Source organism: Diadema antillarum, unplaced genomic scaffold, assembly GCF_040938485.1.
Source record: "Diadema antillarum isolate AM-2024a unplaced genomic scaffold, OU_Dant_1.0 seq00000723_RagTag, whole genome shotgun sequence".
Classification (NCBI taxonomy): domain Eukaryota; kingdom Metazoa; phylum Echinodermata; class Echinoidea; order Diadematoida; family Diadematidae; genus Diadema; species Diadema antillarum.
In genome coordinates, this window is record NW_027271626.1 from 229,506 (window position 1) to 257,497 (window position 27,992).

Consider the following 27,992-nt stretch of genomic DNA (forward strand, 5'->3'; position numbering starts at 1 on the left):
AGATTGAACAAGAGGCGTGAAAAGAGACATTAACATAAGAGAAGACATGTCCTCAATCGATCTGAATAAATACTGACAGGTACAAAACAAAACATCGTATCTAAAAAAATCCTATTTACATACAAATAACGTAATAACACGATTTTCTAAAACAATTACATCATTAATTTTGCAATTCACAAAATATGCATTCATTTCAAAACTACAAGGAGATGACTACATGGAACAAGTTTTCTGGACATTTGAGCCCATGTATTGTCACATCAGAATTTGCGTTCAAAAAGTATTGAGCCTGTACATGCTAAATTTTGTCATGAAAGGTTCTTGTTTGGGCTAAGGAGATGTAAAATAACTAGAATATTCTCCTTAATTGGTCACATATATTGATGTCAAATAATTCACTGACATCACATTCTCTTCACAAAAAGAAAATGTTTCTTCCCCCTCCCAACAATCTTCAAAGGACATCACTTGTGCTGACAACTCTCCCGCATATTCCTGCATTGTTTGGCTTGCATCACGCAGGTTGTAATCCTACGATGATTTCTGACGGAAAAATCTATAAATACAATACATATAACATTAAATTCTATAATATGTACACTATACACAGAATTCTAGCTACATTAAGCAAACTTAGATCTACCTTCATCCCACCAAACTACCACATTGACTAAATGATAAAAATCTTCGACTTATCCCACATCATATTATTTTCATTTTGTATCTTAAAATAACCATTCAATGTCTTTTGAGCCAATGACCCATTATTACTTGAAGAAATTAAATTGTATAAATTACAGCCCTGATAACGACCATTACCTTCTTGTGTATTTGTAACGAATATATTAATACGATATGGTGATAAATAGCCCACACAATCCATGGTGTATTGACTAAGATATTTCTTGACAATAGCGGCATGGCATCAAACACACTTCATCCAGTCACCAAGCAGAAAGGAAATCCTGTTCATGTACAGTGTACAGAATGAATCATCTTAACTGTCTTCAATCGAATAAGTTTGAAAAATCTAACATGAGCTTCATGAGAAACATGGAGATTTCCTGTCTAGTTTACTGTGTGTGTCTGTAACTCTATGGTTACCTCACACCATAAACATCACTCAACACAGAATACTGTCATCACTACAAGGCATTCCCCTAATCTATTTGACTTCCCTTTGCTAAATCAAATCCAACCTTTCAAAAAAACAGAATTATAATACACATATTGCGTACAAAATGATGGAATGATGGCAAATCTTTTCTTCGCCGATGTCTGAATGTATGTGATAAAAAATATATATAATCTCTTAAGAAGATAACAGGATTCAAATGTTTACAAAAGAGGGCTTCAAAAGAAGTTGCAATGGATTCCTTTTGGTTTCATCACAGATTATAAAAAGCTAACACACATATTAAAGATTAACAAATGATTATTTGCTAAAGTGAGACAACTTCTGGCTCAATAGCAAAGATTAAGCACCATAAATGAAGGCTAGACTTGCAAATAGTTATCTGCATGATTATTATTCACACATTCAGTCTGCTTGTCATTAGTTCATTCCCCTATTAACAGCTACAAAATAATACACTTCTTAGCATTGCATTTGGTTGTTTTGGTTGCAAGTGGTTCACCAGGTTGGGGGGGGGGGGGGGGAACTGTACACCCTTTAACAGACTTCTGCTGCATTTAACCACGCCCTTGGGAAATTTGACACCACTAAACCAAACCTTTACACATATTTCCTCTCATCTGACAGTCTTCGTTGTCCTTAGCCACAGACTGGAATCTGCAGCACTTATCAATAAAAATTCTCTTCCACAAGTCAATCTCAGTAAGGTATTTTCAGGTACTATGCGTGTTTTCTGGTTACTACCATAACACCTTCATCATTATTGCATTAAATCTCATTCTCTAATAGTTTAGCCAGGTGTATTGTTGTTGTTTTTTTCCAAACACTGACAGAAAGCATTATCATATCCCTTATGATAAAAGCACTTTCCAATCCCCCACTCCACCCCCTACACACACAATTTTTTTTTTTGCATACTCTCCATACCTCAGTCAATTTCAAACTATCATAGCCTCAAAATTTTACAGTTTCAAAGCGCCAGCAATCCAGAATTTACCTAATAAAAACCGTTATAACATAACATTTCTCACTAAATCTAGTGACTAATAGACAAGCCTCCAACCTTAAGCTTTCTATACATTATGACCCCATCCCCTCCCCATCTGAAAATGGTAGGATAAATGCAATCACTCTAAATGCACTCTATGGTGCTCATAAGGCTAGTGATATCAATGATTTAGAGCAGGCACAGGGATATGCAAATGAAGAACACAGTGGAGTCACTCATTGAATGCACAAACAAACAGACGTGCACGCATTCTCATGCAAATCAGGCCACTGAATATAAAAAAGGCTTTTTTGTTTTTTTCCAAACTTGATATGTTCAAAGACACAAGATAGCACTTCCGAGAATAGGTTTACCACATGAGGAAGTTTAAGAAGTCCAACGGAGAATTGGTAGGGTGTACAAAAAATGCAAAAGCTAAACATATCAGGAGTAGGAGTATGCTGCAATGATTTCCACAAAAATCATACATGGAACTTGGTGGTTGGTACTGACAGAATGTGTCAGTATGGGGAAAATTTTCTTCTACGTTACGGGCCAGCATACGTAGGAGTCAGTACAGCTTGCAATCACAATGCAAAAAAAAAAAGAAAGCCAAATAACAAAAAATAAAACAACATTGCCTGCATCATCAATATCAGGCAAGCTTCCAAAACCTTTTGGCAGAAATTTATCTTTCAAGAGACAAAGAGAGATTAAAAAAGATATATGCATCTCCTGAATAAACATGCAAGAATGCAAAATGAACCACTGAAAACATTGCCTCTTATTTCATGCCATAGCTTAATAAATGACTTAATAACTAGCTTAATTGTCATTCTTATTCACAACAAAGTCACACTTTCTCTGCGGACACACTATCTACCATGCCTTGGCTTTCCAGCTCAATCCTGTGTTGTTCATGGACAGGGCAGGGAACGTACTTCCTGACCCAAGACAGAACAGAAGTGTGAGGTCATCACCATGGAGACAGGGTCACACTTCTTTACCTTCCCCACCCCCTTCCCATCCTGCCATCCCCATCAAAACATCAGGTTCGTACGATGTCACTGTTCAGGAAGAAATCCCACCACTGCCCATCACCAAGAAGAACTGATAGTTGTAAAGAAAAATTATCCAATCAGGTGTCTTCAAATGTGTTACCATGGAAACAGGCACGCCTGCAGGTGATTCATCGCTCCAATGACTCCATGTCTTCTTGCGCACTGAAAATCTAATCCTATTTTATGTTCTACTTACAATCCCTTCTCCTTTTATCCCATCCCCTTCACTCCTCACCCCTCTCCCCTCCTCCCCAGATACATGTATTTCTCAACTCCAGCCATGGCGATATAAGTTTTATAGGTCCGTCTCAGTGAAGTTCTGCAGGCTCTCCTCGGTGAAGTGGTCCAGGCAGAAGTGGAGGATGCCAACTTGGGAGATAACACTGGACATGCCCATGATCTCAGCCAGGATGTCCGGCTTGTCCCGGTCGGCCTGGGAGACGGCGGGGCCCAGTAGGGTGGGGCCGAAGACAGTGGACAGATTGTGCAGCGACATCTTGTTCTTTTCCTCCTCTTTGGCAATTCTATGGGGCCAATGGAAGAGGGAGAGGGAAAGAGAGGGAGAGAGGGATGTGAGAACCTTGCAATCACATCAGAAAGTATCGATTGAGTTCCCTCAATGACATACAATATGTCGGACTGCAGAGTTGTGTATAGAAAGCTTGGCATGCGATGCCACCAGGCGGTGCATGTGCACATACCGATATATACTTCAGAGGCTCAAAACTCAATCTTCTATCCCTGGTAAAACATATGTTAATAAGGAATGTACGCACAGATAAAATAAACAACAGGATAAAATCACACACCATTTCATGCCTCTGGGAGATAATACCACATCCTCTATTAACATAATCATTATGGATACCATAATCATTATCACTGTTATCATTATCATTATGGTACTTTGATACATGTATTTTGCATCAGCTGCTGCTTTTTCTACTAATCCACATGTACCAACTAGCACTCCTATAGCTGTAAATATGAAATGATTCACAATGGTGATTTTTTTTTTTAATTTGTGCTATACTTAACTGTAGCACTAATGACAACACATGATTACTTTTAATATTGGAAGAAATCATGAAAAAGAAGCAGAGGTCACTAAACTTGGTCCACAGTGCAAAATTAATCACACACAAAAAAAAGTTTCAACTTTTACCAAATTATAATCATTACTACTATTTACAATAGTAGTAGTAGTGGAAGTAATAGTAGAAGCAGTAGTCGTGACAGTATCATCATCATCATCATCATCATCATCATCATCATCATCATAATCATCATCATTACGTACCTCCTGAGGTGATTAAAGATGAGAAAGATGATGGTCTTGTTGGGTTCAACGACCTGCTTTAGGAGGGACAAGAAACACCTCTTCTTGGCTGACTGGTCAGTGAGTTCTAAGGGACAAAAGAGAGTAGGACAAAATGGATGAGAGTTATCATCTAAGCCTAAATATGATAACTTAGGTAAACCACATACAAAAAAACAAAAAAAAATCTTTTCTATTTCAATACAGCAAAGTAGGCACGACAGGAGATATGTTTGAAAATGATCAAGTCATATCAAGACCAAATCCTCATAACAGCAAAATCTTAAGCAATTTACAGTTGGACTTCATATATATATATATATATATTTTTTTTTTTTTTAATAGGGGAGTGTGAGACACATAAAATATCTTTAGTATGAGTTTATCTACGCAAGTAGGCCCTCCTGTTGTTGGCCTCTGGTGAGTTTCCATATTGGCTAATAGGAACTCATGTATTTCTTTCGACAAATGTCATTTCTCGTTCAAATGTCTTGGAGGAACTCTAGAAAAGAATTCACTATGTACTGCATTCTTTCTAAAAAGATTGAATGAACTATCAAAGGAGATTAATTTAGTTCACCATCACAAAGACTTTGCCATTCCAGCCCAATGGATCACATCCATGAATATATACTTTATTCTTACCATTAATACCAACACTTGTGAAAATTAGTAAAAGTAACAGCTCTGATGCCACATCAGAGCATTATAGCAAACACTGTGGCATATGAAGACTGCTTAATATTAGAAACAACAAGAAGCACAAACTTGATCAATCTATTCATTTTTCCCCTCTTGCTGTAATGCATACAGACTCTGCAAATGAAATAGTATGTGAACCAATTTATTAGCAAAGACAAGCCACCAGCAACGTTTCCATTGCTCGCTTTCTTTTAGACAGCATAATGCCTGGCTCCCACAGTAGAAACTTACAAGTTCTCTAAGACAGTAATGGTAAATTCACAGAAAGCAGAGACTGGGGGAAATGTGTTGCTCTTTGTTTTGCTTCAGTCAGAAATAGATTTCAGTCATCTGACTTGTCCCTCGGATAGGACATAAAATGAAGGTCCCGTGTATGAGAGAGTAACAACTCATGCACGTAAAGGATCCCGCTTCATTCATCGTAAAGAGCAGGGTGTTTAACCCGGTGAAGTGGTCCCCACCTCACATCCAACTGGACCCCCATAGAAGACCAGCTTAACGTAGCTGAATATGGGCTATCCAGCCATCTTCTCAGATGGAAAATGAACAAACAAACAAAAACAAACAAACTTACGTAATCCTTCGACAAATTTCGGATAGAGCGCGTGGGTGAAGAGTGGTTCGGGCAGTTCCCTGAGGTAGGCCTTCAGCAGACCGGCTACGGCGTGGATGTCACTCTGTTTCAGCATGGTGGCAACATTTCGACGATCTGCCAGGGAGAAAGGAGAGAGAGAAGTTGCCATGGTAACAGGGAAGTGTACAAATTATGAGCAGATCCGTTATCTGTTTTAACACCAATACAAAGACATACAGGTGTATTTTTTGATATTTCATATACAGTGTACTGCTTTTAGCAGGGATAATAGCTATCACACCTGTACATGCCCATGCAGTAATGAGTGATAATATATTCAAAGTGACACATGTATGAAACATGAAATAACAAAAGAGTGACATTTCTGCTTTGCATGTTAACTCTGTTACCCGGGAGAAAATGTACAAGGGAGCACACAGACCTGTAAATCTGATGGCAAATGATTTTGCTCTCTTCTGTATTGGAGGCACAACATGAACAGTGTATCTCGAAAAATTTATCTATGTCTCTAGGCATGACTCCATACGGCTTATATCCCAGTCGGAAACATCTGAGATTGTGTGACGGGCTACAGGAATTTTCTATTTACTCTATAAATGTCTCTGACTCCTTTCTATTAAAAGATCCTTGAAGTAAAGATGCTTTCTAAAGTATTTCACTGATATGTCGAGTTCACAACTTTACAACACCTGCCACAAAGAGCGGGAGAAAGATTTTTGTGCGAGTGTGGGAGAGTACACTGTTCTTTGCATTCATAGCATTACTGCCCGTGAAGGGTCATGCTATGTCAACTAAATTCTGAAACAAACACAAACCACCAAGTAATCACATGTAAGACATCTTCAAATACCATTACAACATGCAAGCTGGTGGGTATGGAAATGGGGAATGTTTGGGGATATCTGGTACATATCATTTAAAAAAAGATAAGGTGAATGGCTAAAACGATTACCACAACTCAAGAGAAATAACGAAATAAATGCACTGGGAAGGAGACAAGCCTGTAACCCCCACTTCATTGGCAATAAACAAAATATGAAAGCTGCAAAAGAGTCATGGCCTTACCTCAATCTACTGAAATTATGAACATACCATGTAGATATGTTATCATAGTCATATATACCACTTCCTCATGGATAACAGAAATACCTTTTTGCAAAACAGTCACAATTTATTTTAGATAAAAATTTCTGGCCATCCTTCCCCTCCCCCATTAAAAACAAAGTTTTTGAGTTTTTCTTTGACATTATGCAAAGTCTAATGCATCTTTTAAAACTATCAGGCTGATAGAGATTCCTCAGATTTGTCAGTGAAAGTCTTTAAAACCTTTTGTTCTCACAGCTTCTTGTTGTCACGGCTGCAGTGATTTTTAGTGCAAACTAAGAATGTGTGTTGTTCAACATAAAAGTGACTTAGCAGTGCAGAAAGGTAAACATAGAAACACAGAAATTATACTAAGTGTAAATCATAACTCATTTCTCAGACACAAAAAGGGCTTGATATACCTCAGCAAAAAAAAATAACAATTATAATAAAATCTTCAAACTTGAGCAGCTAAACATAAGTTCAAATTCACTTTTCATCAAGCAATAAACTGTAAAGTGAAAAGGCAGCAAATACAAACATTTGAAAGCGATAAAATTAAAACCCAAAATTCTTGTGAACCACTTTACATTCAGTCAGCAGTGAAAGTGAGCTGCTGAACTAACTGAATTGAAAAAAAAAAATGAAATGTCCCCTCTGTTATCATACAATTATATCGCAAGAATTTCACGAGATTTAAGGATCTCACATATTTGCAGACAAAAAAAATACACGGAACAGAAATAAAAAACAAAACAGATAAAAAAAAACACAAAGGCAAAACATAAAGTCTGAAGTAAAGATAATGCAGTTACTGTATGTATGATCAATTATACGAAAGACTTTATGGAGACTATGCCTGTCAATTTATATGAACTCTACTTTTTTCATGGGAAGGCCACCATATTGTGAAACTGCTTGATACAAGTATCCATGCGGAAACACTTGGAGGAACAATTCTATTGCCCTCTTGCATCAATCTATTCTATGGTGACTTAATAATAAATGGTAACTCCCATCAATGGTGGCCATCAATGATTTTCTTGGCTTTGATTGGCTGTGGAATATTGTTGCCATGGTAGCTACCATTTATTGCAGAGTTACCATTAATTGTAAAGTTGCCGTAGATTTATGCAACTAGGCCCTGGTGTGCAAAGTTTTACCTTATGCAATCGACACACAGCTTTGTTGAACAGGGCATAAAAATGAAGGTAAATAATTCTAAGTCTGTCATATCAATAATATAACTGTAAAATCCCAAATGAAATTAAATAAACATAAATCAATTCATTTGTAACCCAAATATGGCTACATGCAATCAGTCGTACTACCATGCCTCAATTTCATACAGAGAAGCACTGAAGTACACTGCATATATTAAAATCAGAAGGAAGAAGGGATGTAATACAAATCTGGTCCAATGTTATTACAGCAAACAGTGATATTTAAGAATGTTTCACACGGGTCTGAACACTTGAGCACAACATAAAAATAACATGATAATAACATAAAAGTAAAAGGGGCAAATAACATAAATGAAAAGGGGACATGCCAAGGAATAATCACAAAAACATGATTAGTCACAGCGTGACGGGTATGGGGAAAGCATTTTCCTTGGTAATGCATTGTGTGGATGGCGTGCATACGCACAACTAAAACAACAGAAATCTGACGGAAATCACAAACAAAATGTCAGTCGCAAAAGTCATTTTCACTGCGGCATGCACATAGAAACGTATACATGCTGATGAAGTAGGTTAAACATACCGATCTCATTCACATCAGACGGATCATGGAATGCTGTTTATTTGAGAGTGTTAAATACACGCGTTGAGGAGGAATAGCAGATAGCAGATGACATGTATTAGACAGTATGATCATTCAGAAAAACAATCAAACAAAAATGTTACGTTCTGATATACTCTTTGGACTAGCATATGTCAAATTACGAGTGAGAAATGAAAGGATGGAAAGGTTAACAAGTAAAATAAACTATGTTTAGATGAAAATGAATCAGAGATACCATAGAGTTGGAGTATGTTTGTCATTTCAGTAGCAGAAATTTTCTTGCCATTCAGTAGAAAAGGACTACCATCTAAGAAAATGACAAGGAACTTCTTTTCTACCAAACAAGGAATAAATAACAGTAACAAAATGTTGAAAACAAAATCTGACATTATAAAAAAGAAACAATATTATGATGGCAAACTGTATATATTAAGTATTACAAATTTGTCTCTTTTTTGATTTGTGAGGAACCCTTTGAGTGTGTCCAAATCAAAATATCACAAATGCTAAGTAAACTGGGCAGTGTACACTTTCATCATAACTATTTAAAAGAACATGCATGTGTATCACATTACAAATATATTACTAATATGTGGGGAAATAAAAACAACCAAACAGAAGAATTTAATACTGACGTGGCAAATTCTAGCAGCTTCTAGAATCAGTGATCTACAGCATGTACATTTTTGTTGGTTCATTGGGCTGTATTTGGCCTTGGATCAAAGTGACCTTTGTGTGTTTCTCACACTTAAGGTGAAAAAATGAAAATGTAAAGGGATTATTTAAAAAAAACCTAAATACATCTAAACCTATCTAAGTTCTATTACACAAGTGAAATTGCAATAGCACAACTCATATCTGCTATACAAACAATGAAATTTAGCACAAAATCGACTTGAAAAAAAAATCTAAATATATCTAAACCTATCTGGTTCTATTACACAAGTGAAATTGCACCAGCACAACTCATTTCTGTTGTACAGACAATGAGATTTAGCACAGAATTGAATCTGTACTCCTGTTACTTTGCAGTATTATATGACAAACATATCATAAAATGCTTGCAATATGTGGTTATGGTCAAAATGGATATGAAAAGTGTCAAACACAAAAACATGTCAGTTTGTTATTAACAATCATTCTCCCTTTAAATAGGTGTGGCTATGATTATAAAAGGATGATGCTGAATATACATATTAGTAATTGATATATACTGTATCTGCAGCTGCTGTAACCAGATAAATATGAGTAATGCATTCATGTGATAATTGCCACTGTGTATGCTTCACTTCATTTTTTTTCTTTCTTTATCTAATTCAAACTACAAACACTTTTCTGAATTCCAGTCAATGTTTACTGTCCACTCAAGGTCAAAGACCATTTACGGACCGTGCTCATGTCTGTAGCTTTGTTTGCAAAACAACAAATTAATGGCAAGATTTCCACAAATTGTATGACTGGAAAGCATGACAGCATGGATGGTACATGTCCCACACACATAGTTACTCCTGTGAACCCTGTTGCACACAGCACTCATAAGAATTTACCCGTAAACACAGCAGCACCCTGCTGTAGCATTAAACAAACAGCTGACAGGTTTTTGAGCCGTTGTCATGGTATCTGTTATCATTACTATTAGTATGTAGTGTAACACAGCAGGTTTGAGACAAATGACATTGGACTCCATCATTTGTTCAGTATAGTGGCAGACTTTAATTGAGGGTGGCTTAACCCTGAAAAGAACAACAACAACAAAGAACAAACCATGACTTACACAATGGCCATGTAACATACCTACAAACTGCATATTGTTGTAACATACTTCACAACTGATGCTTAAGTTTTGTTCATTCATGCTTTTCAGCATTCCAATCCATGTGAACTGTAATGGAAGCATCAATATCACGTTTTATGATTTTCCATCCATATCGTTTTCATTACCATACACCATTGTACAAATATGATTTTATACCATTGTCACTGAAGATTATCTACACTGATAATCATCTTTATTCTTTAAGTTCACAATATACAATGTACTCCCTTCTGATTTATTTCAACCACATGCATATAGTTGCCCCCCCTTTTTTTGTTGTTTATTTTGCTTTGTATTGTTTTGGACTCAGTGTATATGTCCCAACATCTGCTTTCATAATATGCAAAATAACTCACAGCCTGCTATATGTACTACAAACAGCACAAATTTAATGATATTACCTTGTCAGCAAACAGGCTTGTAGGACTATCAACACCAATATACTGTATCGTACAACATCAACTCTGAAATGTATTAAACAAAGCACATTTCAACTGACCAAAAACTTCCTGAAACAAGTTTCCTTTTAACAACAACCTGTGTACAAATTAAGCAGTGTTGAGCTTGCTAGCCTATATGCTTATCACTGCCCTACTACAACTCACCCCTCTTGAGCTCTCTCGAGACTCGACTCCGTGCAGTGACTTCCAAGCCACTCAGTGAACTTGAACTCTGTAGTATCAACATTACATAAAAATAACATGAATGTCTTAGTGTCTTGTTGTACCTAACGGCACTATAATTTGAGTCACAGACTCTATTTGTCATAACAGATAACTCCTATCAAACACCTAGCCAGTGTCATCCGTATTATACATTCCAGCGAGTATGGTAACATATCCCATCTGGCACACTCTCCATAGAGAAGAATATACAACACATTGATGCTACAGTAACATACAATGTAGGTGTATGTTATAGCCGATACAGCATACTTCTCGAATTTTAGTACACTGCACCACTACACCTAGATACAACTAGTTCATCATCTCTCTGGGTGATGGATCGATACCATGTATCTAAGGCTACCTTATACCCCATGTAGAGTGCTATGACGTACCATCATTCAATGCCTGAATGGTAAAGCTAATACCGTTTCCATCGTACGGTGTACCTCATACAGGATACTTGTCATACCTTCTATTTCCATCATTCTCATTAAACTATGAACACAGCATGAAGTGACTCTTGAAATATGGCATTCTCACTCACACTGCAACCTATGCCATAAAACTACAACCTTATTCCTAGGGAAAGGAATGAAACAGCATACCCTGTCTTCCTTCATCTCCCTTATTTCTTACTACACAATCACTCCGGATCACTTATCACCTATAATCAGTCACCTTTCAAAGTTTCAGTGATTACACAGTGACTATTTATACTTGCATAGCATCAAACTTCCAATGGAAACACTATGCATAAACATGAACGGCTTGCCTGCATTGGAGCATACATTACTGTGTCACCCAAAAGTAATCACACAAGCTCCCTCTAATATCATGAAGCCAACCAGTATCCTTCATATATGACATAGCATTGTGACAAGTTACTCTCTAGTTTGCCAGGTATAACACACACATTTATCTGCACCATCGGTACCATACCTTAGCTTATGCAGTAACTCTGCGTAATGCAGCTGCCCTCAGCAGCACTGACTACAACCTTTCTTTACACAACTTGACAAATCATGCTTCAAACTCACACTTGTCACTTATTGTACAACTATATAATAACAAAGTTGTCATTTTCATAGTCCAGGCATTGTAACCCAGGTTTCTCACCAAGTTCAGGCCTCTTGTTTCTCCACAACTTTGTTGAAACTTCTGGAACCTTTGAGCTAAGACATGCTAGCTTTCATCCATCATCCTGCTCCAGAATGTTTCACTGGTCCCCCAGCCACATTTTGATGACTGCACACAACCCTGAACACAGTATGGTCAATGCTGCATGCTTTCACTAAAACAATAGGGTGTGTGAGCCACACACACAATAGGGTTTTGTACCTCAGCAAAAAGAAGAAGAAGTGAGAGCGTAGTCTACACCTCTCAGACTCACAAGATTAGTCTCAAAACTAGACTCAAGTAAGGCACTATTGCCAATTCAAATTGTACATTGCTTAGTTGCAGAGATTAACATAACTGGTCTGTTACATTCTCCCCAGCTAAACTGTTGCTGTCCCAGCAACCAATCAATCTTCACAGAATATACACAAGGTCATCATGCTGAATAGACAATCCATATATTGCCTAGGGAAGACAACAAAAATTTCCAGGTATTTACTCTGAATGATTACCAGAATACATTCAGGATTCGAGGACTTAACATGGAAATATCAACTTCTTCACTCATTACCGATCTCGGTAAATTGTATGGATTGGGATTCTTTCCGGCTGTGGATCGTGATGATCTCCGGGGCATAGGAAGCTGATGCATGCATTCCACATCTGAATTATCAGTTTCACCATCAGTCACAACATCAGTCTCGAAGTCAGTCTCACCCTCGATCCCACCATCCGTCTGGGGTTGGTCCCTGGTCTGGCCACCTTGGTGACGGAAGTTGAAGTCCTCCGCAAGTCCATCAGTAGATTGGGCCAGATCTTGTGCTGGGTTTCTCTGTGTGTGTGGGCAAGACACAACTTGAGTTCCTAAATTGTTCAGAGCTTGGGCAATGTCATAGTCACTCGGTTGCCCATTCGGGATCTGATCTGGAGGTTGCACCGGCTCTTGGGCAACATCAGGAGGAGTTCCTTCCTTGGACCCCGGCGATATTTCCATGGACTCTGGTATCATCAGCAGGTCAGTGCGATTCACCACTTTGATGCCATCTGATCCATCAACACGTTCAATTTCATATACATGTCCACTTGGATCCAGTCTAGTTCTGATACGATATGGCTTGCCTTGCCAGATGTCCTGGATTTTGTGCCTTCCTTTCCAGGCCTGTTGACGCAACAACACTCTTTGGCCTACTTCCAAGTCAACATCAGATCCACTTGTCTTTTGGGCCTCTTGTCGGCGATGTGCTTCCTTCTCAAAGTTCTTAGAGGCACGTTCGAAGGCATCCTCTAGTTGTCTCTGATGAGTACATACCCAGTCATCTAGGTTGGAGGCAGTAACATCTTCCTCAGGTGGTCTGAAAAGCTGGTCAATCGGTAGTTGAGGTTCTCGACCAAAGAACAGAAAGTAGGGTGTGTATCCTGTTGTGGCATGGGGTGTCGCATTGTATGCAAAGACCAGTTCAGGCAAATGCTGGTGCCACTTCCGTTTCTGGTCGTCTCCCAGGGTTCTGAGCAGATTGTGCATTGTCCTATTGAATCGTTCGGCTTGCCCGTTTCCAGTTGGGTGGTATGGGGTGGTTCGGCTCCGCTTGATGCCGTACATGTGGCTCAGTTCCTTTATGATGTCCGCCTCAAAGCAACGCCCCTGATCACTATGGATGCGTCTTGGAACCCCATAGCGTACAAACCACTCCTTGACTAGGACCTCTGCTACTGTCCGTGCTTTCTGATCTCGGGTAGGTAGAGCCTGCGAGAACTTAGTGAACACATCGGTTATCACCAGTATATTCTCAAGTCCACTTGATGACTTTTCCAAGACCGTGAAGTCGATGGCTATCACTTCTTGAGGTCTCCGGGCTAGGATGCTCTGCATGGCTGGGCGAATCTTGGGCTTGGTTTTGGCAACCAGACAACGATGGCATTGTTTGCAGTACTGCTCCACATCCACCGGCATGCCTGGCCAGAAGAAGCGGCTCCTACACAGGGACAGGGTACGGTCTACTCCTTGGTGGCCGAGATTGTCATGTAACTCCTCGAGGACTCTGCCCTTAAGAGAAGTCGGGAGCAGCAGTTGTCGAACAAATCGTCCTTGGAATGTGACTTCACGGAACCACACGTCACCAACGGAAACAATGCGGTCAGTTTCCCGAGCATAGCACCTAACATTCTTCTGTAGGGACTTCATGGTATGTGCACTCTGCGTGTGTCCAGACCCCCTGAGTTGAAGAAACTGACTGATATCGGGGTCTGTTTCCTGCAATCGCCGGATATCATCTTGACTGTAACCTGGAAGAGAGGATGAACATCCCACAGGGTTGATGATGCTTGACCTCGTCTTCACCTCATCTATTGTCACTGTTGATACCAATTGGGCTGATGTAGCTTCAGTCATCAACTCTTCGACTCTAGACTTCAATTCATTCGAGACTCGACTGGTCATGGTCAGGGCAGATAAGACGTCTGTCTGGTCCATTTCTGTGACATCGTCCTCCAATGGGATGGGGTTACGACTCAAAGCGTCAGCATGGCGATTGGTTTTCCCAGACCGGTACTTCACCTTGAAGTTGAACTGGGCCAGTTGTGCAACCCAGCGCATTTCCGTGGCTCCCAGTTTGGCTGTGTCTAGGTAGGCAAGGGGGTTGTTGTCTGTTAGTACTGTGAACGCGTTTCCCAGAAGGTAGTCCCGAAACTTTTCTGTGATCGACCATTTAAGCGCTAACAGTTCCAATTTCATGGCACTGTAATTGGCATCATTGCGTTCAGTTGGACGGAGGGTACGGCTGGCGTACGCTATGACTACTGTTCGTTCATCCTGTTTCTGTGACAGTATGGCACCCAGTCCTTCGAAACTGGCATCGGTCTCAACAATGAAGGGAGATTGGAAATCAGGATATCCTAGCAGAGGACTGGACGTGAGGCAGTGCTTCAATTTGGCAAAGGATGCAGTACATTCGTTGGTCCACTTTTCCTTGAAAGGCCGGCTGTCATGAGTTGTGCTAGACTTCTTTCGCTTTGCCTTTTGCTTGGTTGTGGGACCCAGGATGGCATGCAGAGGTCTGGCAATCAAGGCAAAGCCCTGGATAAATCGCCTGTAGTAACTGGCTAATCCCAGAAATGATCTCAGCTCTGTCTCCGTTTCTGGGATCTTCCATGACTGTACAGCAGCTACCTTGTCGGGATCAGTGCTGATTCCAGCTTCTGAAACAATGTGGCCTAGGTACTTGACTTTCTTCTTCATGAGATGGCATTTTTCTGGCTTGATCTTCAAACCAAACTCCTGCAAGCGGTGTAGAACCATGTCAAGCCTTTCCAGGGTTTCTTCGAAGGATTTGCCAAATACCAGTACATCATCAAGGTAGACAACTACGCTCTGTAGGTTAACGTCTCCTAGGCAAGCTTGCATCAACCGTGAAAAGGTTGCTGGGGCATTACACAAGCCCATGGGCATTCTTGTGTACTCGTATAGGCCCCAAGGACCAGCTCGAAATGCCGTTTTGGGTATGTCGTCCTCTTCAATTGCACACTGCCAGAATCCATGGGCCAGATCGAGGGTTGCGAAGTACTTGGCTCCCTTCAGCACCTCCAGAGCCTCATCTACCCTTGGAAGGGGGTGGGCATCCTTGACTGTCTTTGCATTCAGCATGCGAAAATCCCCACAGACTCTTAGCTTTCCATTCGGTTTCCTAACCAGTACCATTGCAGCAGCATAAGGGGAGGTGCTGGGACGAATCACACCAATGGAACACTGTGTTTCGAGAAACTCCCTGGCCTCTTCCCATTGACTGGGTGGAACACGTCTGTATGGAAGCTTGACTGGTGTGTCATCTACTGTCTTGATGGAATGCTTCACCTTGTCACAATAGCCCATATCATGATCTCCCCTACTGAACACTTTGTCATGTTGAGCAATGAGAGTCTTTAACCTATCTCTCTCCTCTGGGCTGATGTCTCCAACATCCAGTTTAGCAAAAACATCAGTTTCTGACTCCTCCAAGTTTCCAGTTTCTGGCATGGGACCTGGTTGAACAAGGACTTCTTCTGCAGATACTGTCACCACTCTATGTTTGGGGTAGCTCTGGATTACCTGAGGGTAGCTCACTTTTGCGAGAAGTGTGCGGGGATGTAGGTATTGGTCCTCTCTGGAGAAATTGTAAACTGTCACTGGAATTTGTCCATGCAAGGAGCGAACAACTGATGGGGGAACACTAATTCCACGTGGGAGATGGGAGTAACTCTCCTCTACTTCTTCGATGAGCATTGTCTCACCATGTCCTCGGGCTGAAGCTGTGATTGTTCTCACACTCTCTGCTGGAATAAGGAGCGGCTGTTTCCCCAATACTCTAGTGTATCCGTGTGGTTGGTCGCTCTGTGTAGTTGCTGACATGTCATTAGCTTCCGCATACAAGGACAGGGTGGAAACCAAGTTCTCGTCCAAGACCTTTGAGGGGATGGAAGAGCGAATTATCCGGAGGATATTGCTTCCTATGACTCCCGGACGCTGTGCCTTTCTATTGCGCGTTTCATTGTTCTCAGAGTCTCTAACAACTAGCCATCCCATATCATGTAGAGTATGTTCACCTATTGTGACATCCAGTTCCACATAACCACAGTATGGGATGGCCAATCCATTGGCTGCCGTCAACTTCAAGAAAGGGATATCTTGGAGTGTGTGTCCATGGAAATTCTGACAAAAGAAACTCTCTGTGATAGTTGAAACTTCAGACCCTGAATCCAACAAGCACAACATTGCTACACCTTGTACGTGTACCTTTGTCTGAGGACATTTTCCTATGGTCTTGCTCAAGATGTGTTCTGGGTTGCTGTTTGAAACTCTGCCCGCTACTTCCTGGTGAGTAGCGGGCTCTACCCTTTTAAATCACGCTGTTGTAGGTGTGGGCAGTTTTTCTTGATATGGTCCATCTCTCCACAATGAAAACATCCTGGGGGCCAGCGTGGGCGGCTTTGCTGTTGCTGTGGTTTCTGTTGCCCCAGGAGCTGATGGAGTGCTCTGTTGTGCTCTTCTTGTTGGCACAGGAGGTTTGATACCAACTGACTTTGCTTCTGGAGAACCTCCAAAACCCTCGTCAGGCTATCTGCTCCAGCTTCCTGGGCGTTGACTTCGGCTTTCTGGGCAGCGACGTTCCTCCTTACACTTCCTCCTTGCTTTTCCCACTGCACGGACCAGTCTCGCAGCTGGACAAAGGTGGAGGGCTGCTCATTTGATCGGCGGAGGAGTTCTCTACGCAGATCCGGATCACTGACTCCCTCAATGAACTGGGAGATGAGAGTCTCATCCTTATCTCGACTACCCAGTCCTTTCCATGTCTGCAGAAGTCGGATTAACTCATGTGAGTATTCAATGAGGTTCTCTCCTCCCCTTTGCACTCTGCTGAAGAATTTCCTCTTTTGTGACGCTTCCGTCCCCACATCACCAAACACTGCTTTTAGGACCTGGAAGGCTTCTGCTGCGGTTGTGACATCCTCCCGACTTGTCAACTCCATTCGTGCCGCTCCATTTGTGTACCTGAGAACGGTTTGCAGTTTCTCCTTAGGACTCTGGTGTGGTCTATCTGCCAAAAGACTTTGCACATCTGACATCCACTCCTCTAGACCACCATCGCCACTAAAGCGTCGGATTTGTCTGTCTGTTGCGACATACACGACTGGCGGCCCTTTTTCCTTCGCGCCCGAGAACCCATCTTCACATTTCATCTTTTGAAGCTCAGCTTGGAGCTTCTGTAGTTCTTCTTTCAGTGTCTCCACTGAATCCACACCATCTCCTTCTCCATTCCCTGCATCTTTCTTTTCTGTAGACATGGCCTACCAATAGCTAAGGGTACACAAACAAAGCAATACTGACCCCTACCAAGATAATTATTGATAGCAATGAAACAACAATCACATGTAATTGCTTTATTTCTTCAAACAACAACAACCTAGCAAAATGAGACAGTTCTGATACATCAACACAAAGTTAGAGGCTTTGTCTCCGTTGTCCTGTTCTCTACAGTCTGCTCATCCCCGTGGTCCAGTAGTAGAACCCAGGCAGCAGTTGACACTCCCCTTAGTCCAGTTCAGGCACCACGCTCCACTCCTTGGTAGTCTCCTCCAGTCTCCTGCCGAACATCCTCAAGAGGGGGTTCTAATGCACAAACCAGGTATCCACCCTCAAAACCACTATCCTGCCGACTACGCCAAATGTAACACAGCAGGTTTGAGACAAATGACATTGGACTCCATCATTTGTTCAGTATAGTGGCAGACTTTAATTGAGGGTGGCTTAACCCTGAAAAGAACAACAACAACAAAGAACAAACCATGACTTACACAATGGCCATGTAACATACCTACAAACTGCATATTGTTGTAACATACTTCACAACTGATGCTTAAGTTTTGTTCATTCATGCTTTTCAGCATTCCAATCCATGTGAACTGTAATGGAAGCATCAATATCACGTTTTATGATTTTCCATCCATATCGTTTTCATTACCATACACCATTGTACAAATATGATTTTATACCATTGTCACTGAAGATTATCTACACTGATAATCATCTTTATTCTTTAAGTTCACAATATACAATGTACTCCCTTCTGATTTATTTCAACCACATGCATATAGTTGCCCCCCCTTTTTTTGTTGTTTATTTTGCTTTGTATTGTTTTGGACTCAGTGTATATGTCCCAACATCTGCTTTCATAATATGCAAAATAACTCACAGCCTGCTATATGTACTACAAACAGCACAAATTTAATGATATTACCTTGTCAGCAAACAGGCTTGTAGGACTATCAACACCAATATACTGTATCGTACAACATCAACTCTGAAATGTATTAAACAAAGCACATTTCAACTGACCAAAAACTTCCTGAAACAAGTTTCCTTTTAACAACAACCTGTGTACAAATTAAGCAGTGTTGAGCTTGCTAGCCTATATGCTTATCACTGCCCTACTACAACTCACCCCTCTTGAGCTCTCTCGAGACTCGACTCCGTGCAGTGACTTCCAAGCCACTCAGTGAACTTGAACTCTGTAGTATCAACATTACATAAAAATAACATGAATGTCTTAGTGTCTTGTTGTACCTAACGGCACTATAATTTGAGTCACAGACTCTATTTGTCATAACAGATAACTCCTATCAAACACCTAGCCAGTGTCATCCGTATTATACATTCCAGCGAGTATGGTAACATATCCCATCTGGCACACTCTCCATAGAGAAGAATATACAACACATTGATGCTACAGTAACATACAATGTAGGTGTATGTTATAGCCGATACAGCATACTTCTCGAATTTTAGTACACTGCACCACTACACCTAGATACAACTAGTTCATCATCTCTCTGGGTGATGGATCGATACCATGTATCTAAGGCTACCTTATACCCCATGTAGAGTGCTATGACGTACCATCATTCAATGCCTGAATGGTAAAGCTAATACCGTTTCCATCGTACGGTGTACCTCATACAGGATACTTGTCATACCTTCTATTTCCATCATTCTCATTAAACTATGAACACAGCATGAAGTGACTCTTGAAATATGGCATTCTCACTCACACTGCAACCTATGCCATAAAACTACAACCTTATTCCTAGGGAAAGGAATGAAACAGCATACCCTGTCTTCCTTCATCTCCCTTATTTCTTACTACACAATCACTCCGGATCACTTATCACCTATAATCAGTCACCTTTCAAAGTTTCAGTGATTACACAGTGACTATTTATACTTGCATAGCATCAAACTTCCAATGGAAACACTATGCATAAACATGAACGGCTTGCCTGCATTGGAGCATACATTACTGTGTCACCCAAAAGTAATCACACAAGCTCCCTCTAATATCATGAAGCCAACCAGTATCCTTCATATATGACATAGCATTGTGACAAGTTACTCTCTAGTTTGCCAGGTATAACACACACATTTATCTGCACCATCGGTACCATACCTTAGCTTATGCAGTAACTCTGCGTAATGCAGCTGCCCTCAGCAGCACTGACTACAACCTTTCTTTACACAACTTGACAAATCATGCTTCAAACTCACACTTGTCACTTATTGTACAACTATATAATAACAAAGTTGTCATTTTCATAGTCCAGGCATTGTAACCCAGGTTTCTCACCAAGTTCAGGCCTCTTGTTTCTCCACAACTTTGTTGAAACTTCTGGAACCTTTGAGCTAAGACATGCTAGCTTTCATCCATCATCCTGCTCCAGAATGTTTCACTGGTCCCCCAGCCACATTTTGATGACTGCACACAACCCTGAACACAGTATGGTCAATGCTGCATGCTTTCACTAAAACAATAGGGTGTGTGAGCCACACACACAATAGGGTTTTGTACCTCAGCAAAAAGAAGAAGAAGTGAGAGCGTAGTCTACACCTCTCAGACTCACAAGATTAGTCTCAAAACTAGACTCAAGTAAGGCACTATTGCCAATTCAAATTGTACATTGCTTAGTTGCAGAGATTAACATAACTGGTCTGTTACATGTAGCATAGTCAATATCTTATATAACAAAGCAATGTCAGTGGGAATCTATATCCTCTACATTTTTTATTCTCTCTCCCTCTCCCTCCCTCATATGAATTAGCTATTAAACAATCTTTATGGTTTGTCCCTAAACTGTAAACATGAAGGATGTAACATTATCCCATAAACCTTGATGTAATGGAATACAGAAGAAAGAACGGAGAAGTAGCAAAACCATGTGATTTTGCTACACTCAAACTAGACATTTAACAACTGTTTAGAAATCCACTTTGATATCATAACTGCCTCTTGTCAAAATGACATAGTCTAAAAAGATGCAGAAATTATAATTCTTTTTTTAATCATGCCATATATTCTTGTGCCATTTTTTAGTTGAACTAATGTGCTAAAATGCCTGGACACCTATTAACACTTACACATCTAAAATTCAAAGTAAATTTTCTAAAAAGGTTTAATAGTTTATCTGGTTGCTGGGTCGCTTCCTATTTCTGTGGAATGATTTTGAAAATAAAGCAGAACAAACTATACAGCACTAGAAATCTAGAAGTCTAGTGAATCTAAGAAAACCAAACTGTGATATCAATATTTGGCCACTTTATTAGGCTTTATCTCCTCTATCTATCTCTACCAGTCTTTCATACATCCATCCATCTATCCATCCATCCATCCATCCATCTAAAAATAGTATCCATTCATCGATCTATTCATCTATCCATCCATAGGCATCCATCTATCCATCCATCAAACATTCATCTATTCAGTCATCCATCCATCTCATAAAGTCTACTATTTGACTATTTGACTCTGCATCTCAAAATGTCATAAACCAATGAGAATGAGCAAGATGGAGAGGGGGAAAGAAAAGAAAACTCACTCTGCTCAAAAGCTTTCTTCAGCTTCTGAATGTCTGCTGATGAACCTGATATTCTGTAGATACCCATCTCCTGAGTACCTATGTACAATTGACAGAAGAAAAGTGAAACATATCAAACACTGCAGTGGTTTATTACCAGGGATGCGCACGGGGGGGACCTCTGTGTCTTGGACAGTGTCACATAATACAAGCAAAATGTAGGCTACAATGTCAGCAACTTAACAACCAATAGTAGCATCTCCAAGAGATATTGATTTTCACAAAACATTAATCTCAACTTGGAAAAGATTGGGGGAGGGGGGTGGGTGACTACCCTCTGATTTTGAGGCATGGGCCCTACATTCATGTTTGTCTTATTTCCCCCCCCCCCAACAAATTTTACCTTTTTTATTTTAAACGGGAGTTCGATTAGCCTTATATTCTATATCGTATTTCTGACATTCTTTTTTTTTTCCATTTGGAACCAACAACACCTATTTCTAGGAATCATAAGACTTGAAGGGAGGGGAAACCCCTTGACACCTCACCTCTTTTGTCCACCTCCTCCAGACACATGGTGATGATGTTTGGGATGTCTTTGCCCTGCCGGCTAGCCAGGGTGCCCACGTGCACCCCAAACACACCCATCTTCTTCCGGGACTGCACCCGCTTGAGGGTCCGCTCCGAGGACTCGAAGCGGAGACTGACATCCACCTGGAGCTGTGGAGGGGAAGGGAACCATGACCAATGATGAGAGGAAGGTACAGCAGGAGAGATAGATAAACAGATAGATAGATTGGTAGATGAATAGATTGGAGAGATATATAGATAGTTTGACAGATATACAGATAGAGAGATAGAAAGAGATAAAAATAGATAGACATAAAAATAAATGGATTGTTATGCACATAGATTGACAAATAAGTACAAAGATAGAGAATGAGAGATAGCAAAATAGATAATTTACAGAGAGAAAGAGAAGAAACAGAGGGGGAAAAGGTGAAAGAGAGAGAGAGGAGCAGGGACATGAGATAGGGGAAGGTAAGAAAATGAGCAGATTTATAGTGCCTCATCTACAATGTATGAGTTGGTGATAATCACATGTGGTATAATATTACACATACACATTGAATTGTACAGAAGATGAAGACAGTGATATACCTTAGAAAGCAAACTCCTCATCACAACAAGGATCCAGACTAAATACACAATAAAACAACCACTCAGAGCACAAGGCGCTACAAAGAACCATCCACGTGTTAATGCCACTGATGATACATTAGCAAATCAGAATTCATGAAGCAAGTCTCTTCTATGTTAGTCTGTGAAGTCAATTTGAAATCTTGGATGTAATGCCACAGACTGGATGCATCCCTAGGGTGCTATACGATGGTTCTCTGGTCCTGAGACAGTCCGTAATAGTTTCACTAATAGTTTCAAGACATTTTTATTCTCATCCTGAGTGATGCTGTCTTGCAAAGAGTCCATGCACTTTCTGGTGATCCAAAGCTACACGCAGATCATCAAGGAGAGGTTGAGTGGGAAATGACACACCCTGGATGTGGTCTCGGGCAGAGCACTATTTACATCACTACCACGATGGAGCATGGATCACACCATCAGTCGCTACCCACCGGTCCTCAGTCTTTCCTCCTGCCATAGGATGCACTCAAGGTACAAACTCTACCACCTGTGAATCGATACCCTCCTCCTCTCCCAATTCACCAAATCATCTCAGATCCCTGACTGGACTTCCAGCAGACACAGTCTCTATTTCCACTGCAGCATGGCAAAACGTTAGAGCCTAACCCTCTTAAATGTGTATAAGGAGTGACAAACTGAGCAGAACTCTTATCTACACCATGCATCACAGCAAAATCCTGTTTCCCACCTCCAGCACAGGGTATACTGTGGACCAGCTGAAGTATTCCTTCAAGCTTACCACAACAAATCATATCAACTGAGCATGATGCTGCTGGCAGCAACACATTGTGTGTCCAATCCAGGATACAAGTATTTAACTGCTCTGAGCTCTAGCCCAAGGGTAGAGGCATGGGAACCACTACCACATGAACAGTTGACAAGAACAGACTATTCTATGTATGAAAGATTGCATTTCAGACACAGCATTGTTTTCAATACAGTTTATATTAACCCTGATCTCCTCCCTGGGACTCCTTTACTGTACTGCACGACCAAGATTTAATTGTAGAATTGTATCACAGCATAATCAAGTTTAAAACCTGTAATATATCCCCCACCCCCCCACCCCCCCCCCCCCCGAAAAGAATTAAACAAAAACACCTATCAAAAAACCCTTCCCATGCTATTTGAAAGCCGTTACCCTCTACATCCAATTTAGCTATTACAGATGAAGATTAAGAGTAGGATTCAAGAGTAGGATCCCCACTGAAGAAAGAAAGAAGCTGGTAATACTCTCTTTGTTTCTCTAAGCTATGTCTTCCAGTATTGAGCAGAGGACCCCCACAAAACTTGGGCCCTGTTCTTTCTTTCTTTCTCCTTAGCCTAGATGCCTGCCTCTTTGTGTTCCTGTTTGAATGGGTCGGAGTCTAGCAAAAGCTAATATATGTAAGCTGAGGGTCCTGGAGGCCTTCAAAGTTTTCAGAGAGGAAGAAAGGGGATCCTGAGTCCCAGATGGTTGAAGTTCACCTTTAGTTCACTCCAGTGTATGACATGGACATGATGCTGGATTCTCACAGGGAATTTTGAAAGTTGCTAAAGTAAGCACTGTACTTCTCCTGTACTGGTATGTTCCTCTCAAAACTTACAAGTACAAGTTACAGGAGGCTCAGAGTTTAATTGTGATTGCTCTCCATCAGTTTATTTCTTCTGAATTTTGACAACGAGTCGTCCAGTTTTAATGACTGAGTTGTTTAGTTCAAACATGCATGGATACAAGGACATGAAGACAGGCAACTTTAACGGCTACATGTCCTTGACACCATTTTTATGGCCACTGGGGGATGCCATGTGGGATGACTTTGTGTCACTCAAACTGCAGTTTCCTCCCAAACACTTTTGTCCATGTCATTTGGACCACTCTGTTCATCTGGGTGAGGCATACACATATTGTAAATCTTCATCGAAGAGTGTAATTCAATACAGACTAGCAAATCTTCACCATAGTGTGTGGTTTAAGTTTGAGTACCGGGTATTGATTTTCTTCATGGGATTACATATCAATTCTTATCAAATACAGTCACTCAAATATAAAGTTTTGTGTTTTGATCATATTAATGGAACTACACAAGACATATCAAAAGCAAAATCTGGTTTTGCGATCAGAACTGATGAAATGCAGCAACCACATACTGTAAAAGTGGAAATTTTCGCGGTGTTCAAATTTTCACGCATTTCGCGCAACCAGAAACTAGCGCGAAAATAAAAGCGCGTGAATATTTTTGCTTGCCATATGTGCCTGTGCGTGATGTCTTGATTCCGCGGAATTAAAAACACGCGAAACTCTTCCGACCCGGCCAAGCGCGAAAAATTAGTCACACAAAAATATCCACTTTTACAGTATTGCCGCCCCCCCCCCCCCCACCCCCCTCTAATTGTATCCCCACCCTTCTTACCTGGTCCATCTGGACAGTGCACTCCCTGGGCTCTGCCCCCCTCAGGTCCTGCTTGAGGAGACTGATGGCACCCCTGTCATACATCTCATCCTCCAGACCCCGGGTGTGGTCATAGCAGAGGATACGGAGTGTCCGTGCCCCATCCACATCAAGAGCAAATTCCTGTTGTGAGACAAAAAGTTTGAGAGAGGGCAGGTACTGTGAAAAATGCGTAGAGGTGAAACCTGATGATTGATCTTAATTTTCCATAAAGTATTGTCTTGAGATAGTGTTCTGTTATGAGAAAAATTGTGAGAATGCAGTAGTCCTCTCCTATAAGCCTCACAAGTTTTTTCTGATAACGTTTGCTGAGATAAGACAATTATGAAAACTTTATCTAAATGCTTGTGCGCTTTCTTTAAATGCTTTCAGTAAGTACGTAAGGTGCTTTCAAATTACTGTATAGAGAGCTATCAAATTTTCCAGAAATCAAAATTAACGGGGATCATCTAATCATGAACATAAATCACATTTTGTACTATGCTAACATCAGGGTTGGTCCAAATAGTTGTTCTAGTATCATCATAATACAACGATTACCAAAGTAAATCTAAAACATAACACACATCATTTCTCTTGGTCATTTTTCTATTGTGTATAATGGAAGAATTTTAACTGGCGGATTTTTTTTTTTTTTTTTTGGGGGGGGGGAGGGATGGGGGAATATATTTGGATTTTAAATGCAGGTGATGCAGCTACAGCTTCTTCATTGCATGAGTAATCTAAAATATGCAATCCTGAGGTGTGACATCAACCCCAAGGGGAGCTGTGATTTGGTGTACCTCGTTCCACTTTGGCTTGACAGTGTTCGACGTCTTCCTCGTCTTGGCCATCAGAGAGAAGATCCCGTACGCATCCGTCTCTAGGCAACAGTACACCTCTGAACAAATGAGGTCATGACAAATACAAATAGCTAAAATTGAATGCCTAGACTTTGTATAGCATTATTCAACATAACTAAACTGGTACTTATTTTTTGGTTGTTGTCCCTAGCAAAGACAAAATTCAGACGACAAAAAAAAAAAAGGAGCAAAAGTGAAAGATGCAGAAGAAAAACAAACAGTGTAAAAACAAACAAAAATAAAGATGCAGGCATTGAGAAGCGAGTGGATAAGAGTGAAAGTAAAAACTCTGTCAGCTATTCTTTTTAATTACACTGTACAAGTGTATGTCCATAATCCATCAACAAAGAACTACTTGTAATATTACACTAGATAAGTGTTAATTCAAAGTGACCAGAATATCAAGTCTTCAGTTTAGGTTTACATTTTTCAACATACGTACATATCTGGTGCCTCCAAGCGACTGAACACACTGTCAATCAGCAACTACGTTTTGGTAGCATGTTTAATTGGGTGATTTACTTTTCTGTCCAAATAGCCATACATTACAGGAGGGGAAGAGGACAATGGTTGTTGACTTACGTGAGGGAACGGTCAGTCCTCTTGCCTCCTTCACAGTCACATACAACATTCCCGTCATGAGTTCATCGGCTGGTCGGAGAAGAGAGAAACAGCAATGATAATTCTCGTCACCTTGGCTGTTCCTCCAGCCCTCAATTCTACAGGGAAATCTTTAGGAACATACTGGCAGACACACACACACACACACACACACACACACACGCACACACATGCACACACATGGATTGTATTTAAGTAGAATGATGATTATTTTTGTGTGGTTTGCTTTCATTCTGAACAACATGGCAACTGTACACATTCAGTAAAATAAGTTTGATCTGCTGGTCAAAAAAATAAAGAGATTTAAAAAAAATCATAGTATTCACTAAATCATAGGCAAAGTGGATGCAGCTGAAGAGTTGATATCACACCATTGGTAATGGTGCTACTCTGTCTCACAGTGGCATGGAAGCATTGTTTTTTCCATTTTTTTTCTTTTTCTGTTTTTTTTTTGTTCATTGCACAACAATATGGTGGCTAACTATCCATGGGAAAATTTCCTCTGCTGACATCATGTTGCTAAATTATGGACACACTCTATGAACATCGACAGTTCATGACTTGAAGCATGCATTCTCAATGACAGACGATTTATTGCCAGGATATCAATCACAATATCAATCAGGTGCATAGGCCTGAAATTGGCACAACTAAGGTCATTTCTAGTTTGGTAATATGTACGTATGTTCATTTCCGCGTGGGTTTTTTTTTTTCTTTCTGTTTTAATTCTGTCTGGTCTTTCCAGAGCATGGCCATGTCAAACTTTTGACACACAGAGCTATATAAGGTAATCTCCACCACATCAATCCAAAGATAGCAGTAGGGTGAAAATGACATGTGGCAAAGGAAGCCGTCATGCTGAATCACTCATTTTGACTTGGGACCTCTTTGCTTTCCTGCTGTCTTTATCAACCATGATGCAAGCAAGGGCCTCCCCCTATGTTAAAGGGATGGTCTAGCTTTGGTTGAGATGGGGATTCAGACTTTAACTTTTTGCAGGACAATTATTACAATTTATGAAATATGAAAGAGCATAAAATTATCTTATTTATAAGAGGAATTCAAAAGTTTATTTCATGAAAATCGGTTTTGGAATGGCAGAAATATCCAAAGGCAAAGTTAAACATAGTGGTCCTAATAACAGTGGGTCCCACCTTTTTGATATTAGGACCCCTTTATTTTGGGATATCTCAGCCATGTTAAAACCAATTTCCATTGAATAAAATTTGAATTCCTCATAGAATTT

At 40.4% G+C, this 27,992-nt stretch overlaps 1 protein-coding gene across 1 annotated transcript in view; it reads right to left on the minus strand.

Moving 5' to 3' along the window:
* Positions 1-3,482: 3,482 nt before the first annotated feature.
* The window catches only part of LOC139738125 (active breakpoint cluster region-related protein-like), a 134,410-nt gene continuing 109,900 nt past the window's right edge, over positions 3,483-27,992 (minus strand). Inside the window, exons 15-23 of the mRNA XM_071648786.1 lie at positions 26,708-26,776; positions 26,066-26,163; positions 25,245-25,406; positions 22,197-22,368; positions 21,670-21,747; positions 8,653-8,685; positions 5,782-5,916; positions 4,488-4,593; positions 3,483-3,711 (exon numbers count right to left, since the gene is read on the minus strand). Of these exons, the coding sequence (XP_071504887.1) occupies positions 3,483-3,711; positions 4,488-4,593; positions 5,782-5,916; positions 8,653-8,685; positions 21,670-21,747; positions 22,197-22,368; positions 25,245-25,406; positions 26,066-26,163; positions 26,708-26,776 (1,082 nt within the window). The remainder of the gene's footprint in view (positions 3,712-4,487; positions 4,594-5,781; positions 5,917-8,652; positions 8,686-21,669; positions 21,748-22,196; positions 22,369-25,244; positions 25,407-26,065; positions 26,164-26,707; positions 26,777-27,992) is intronic.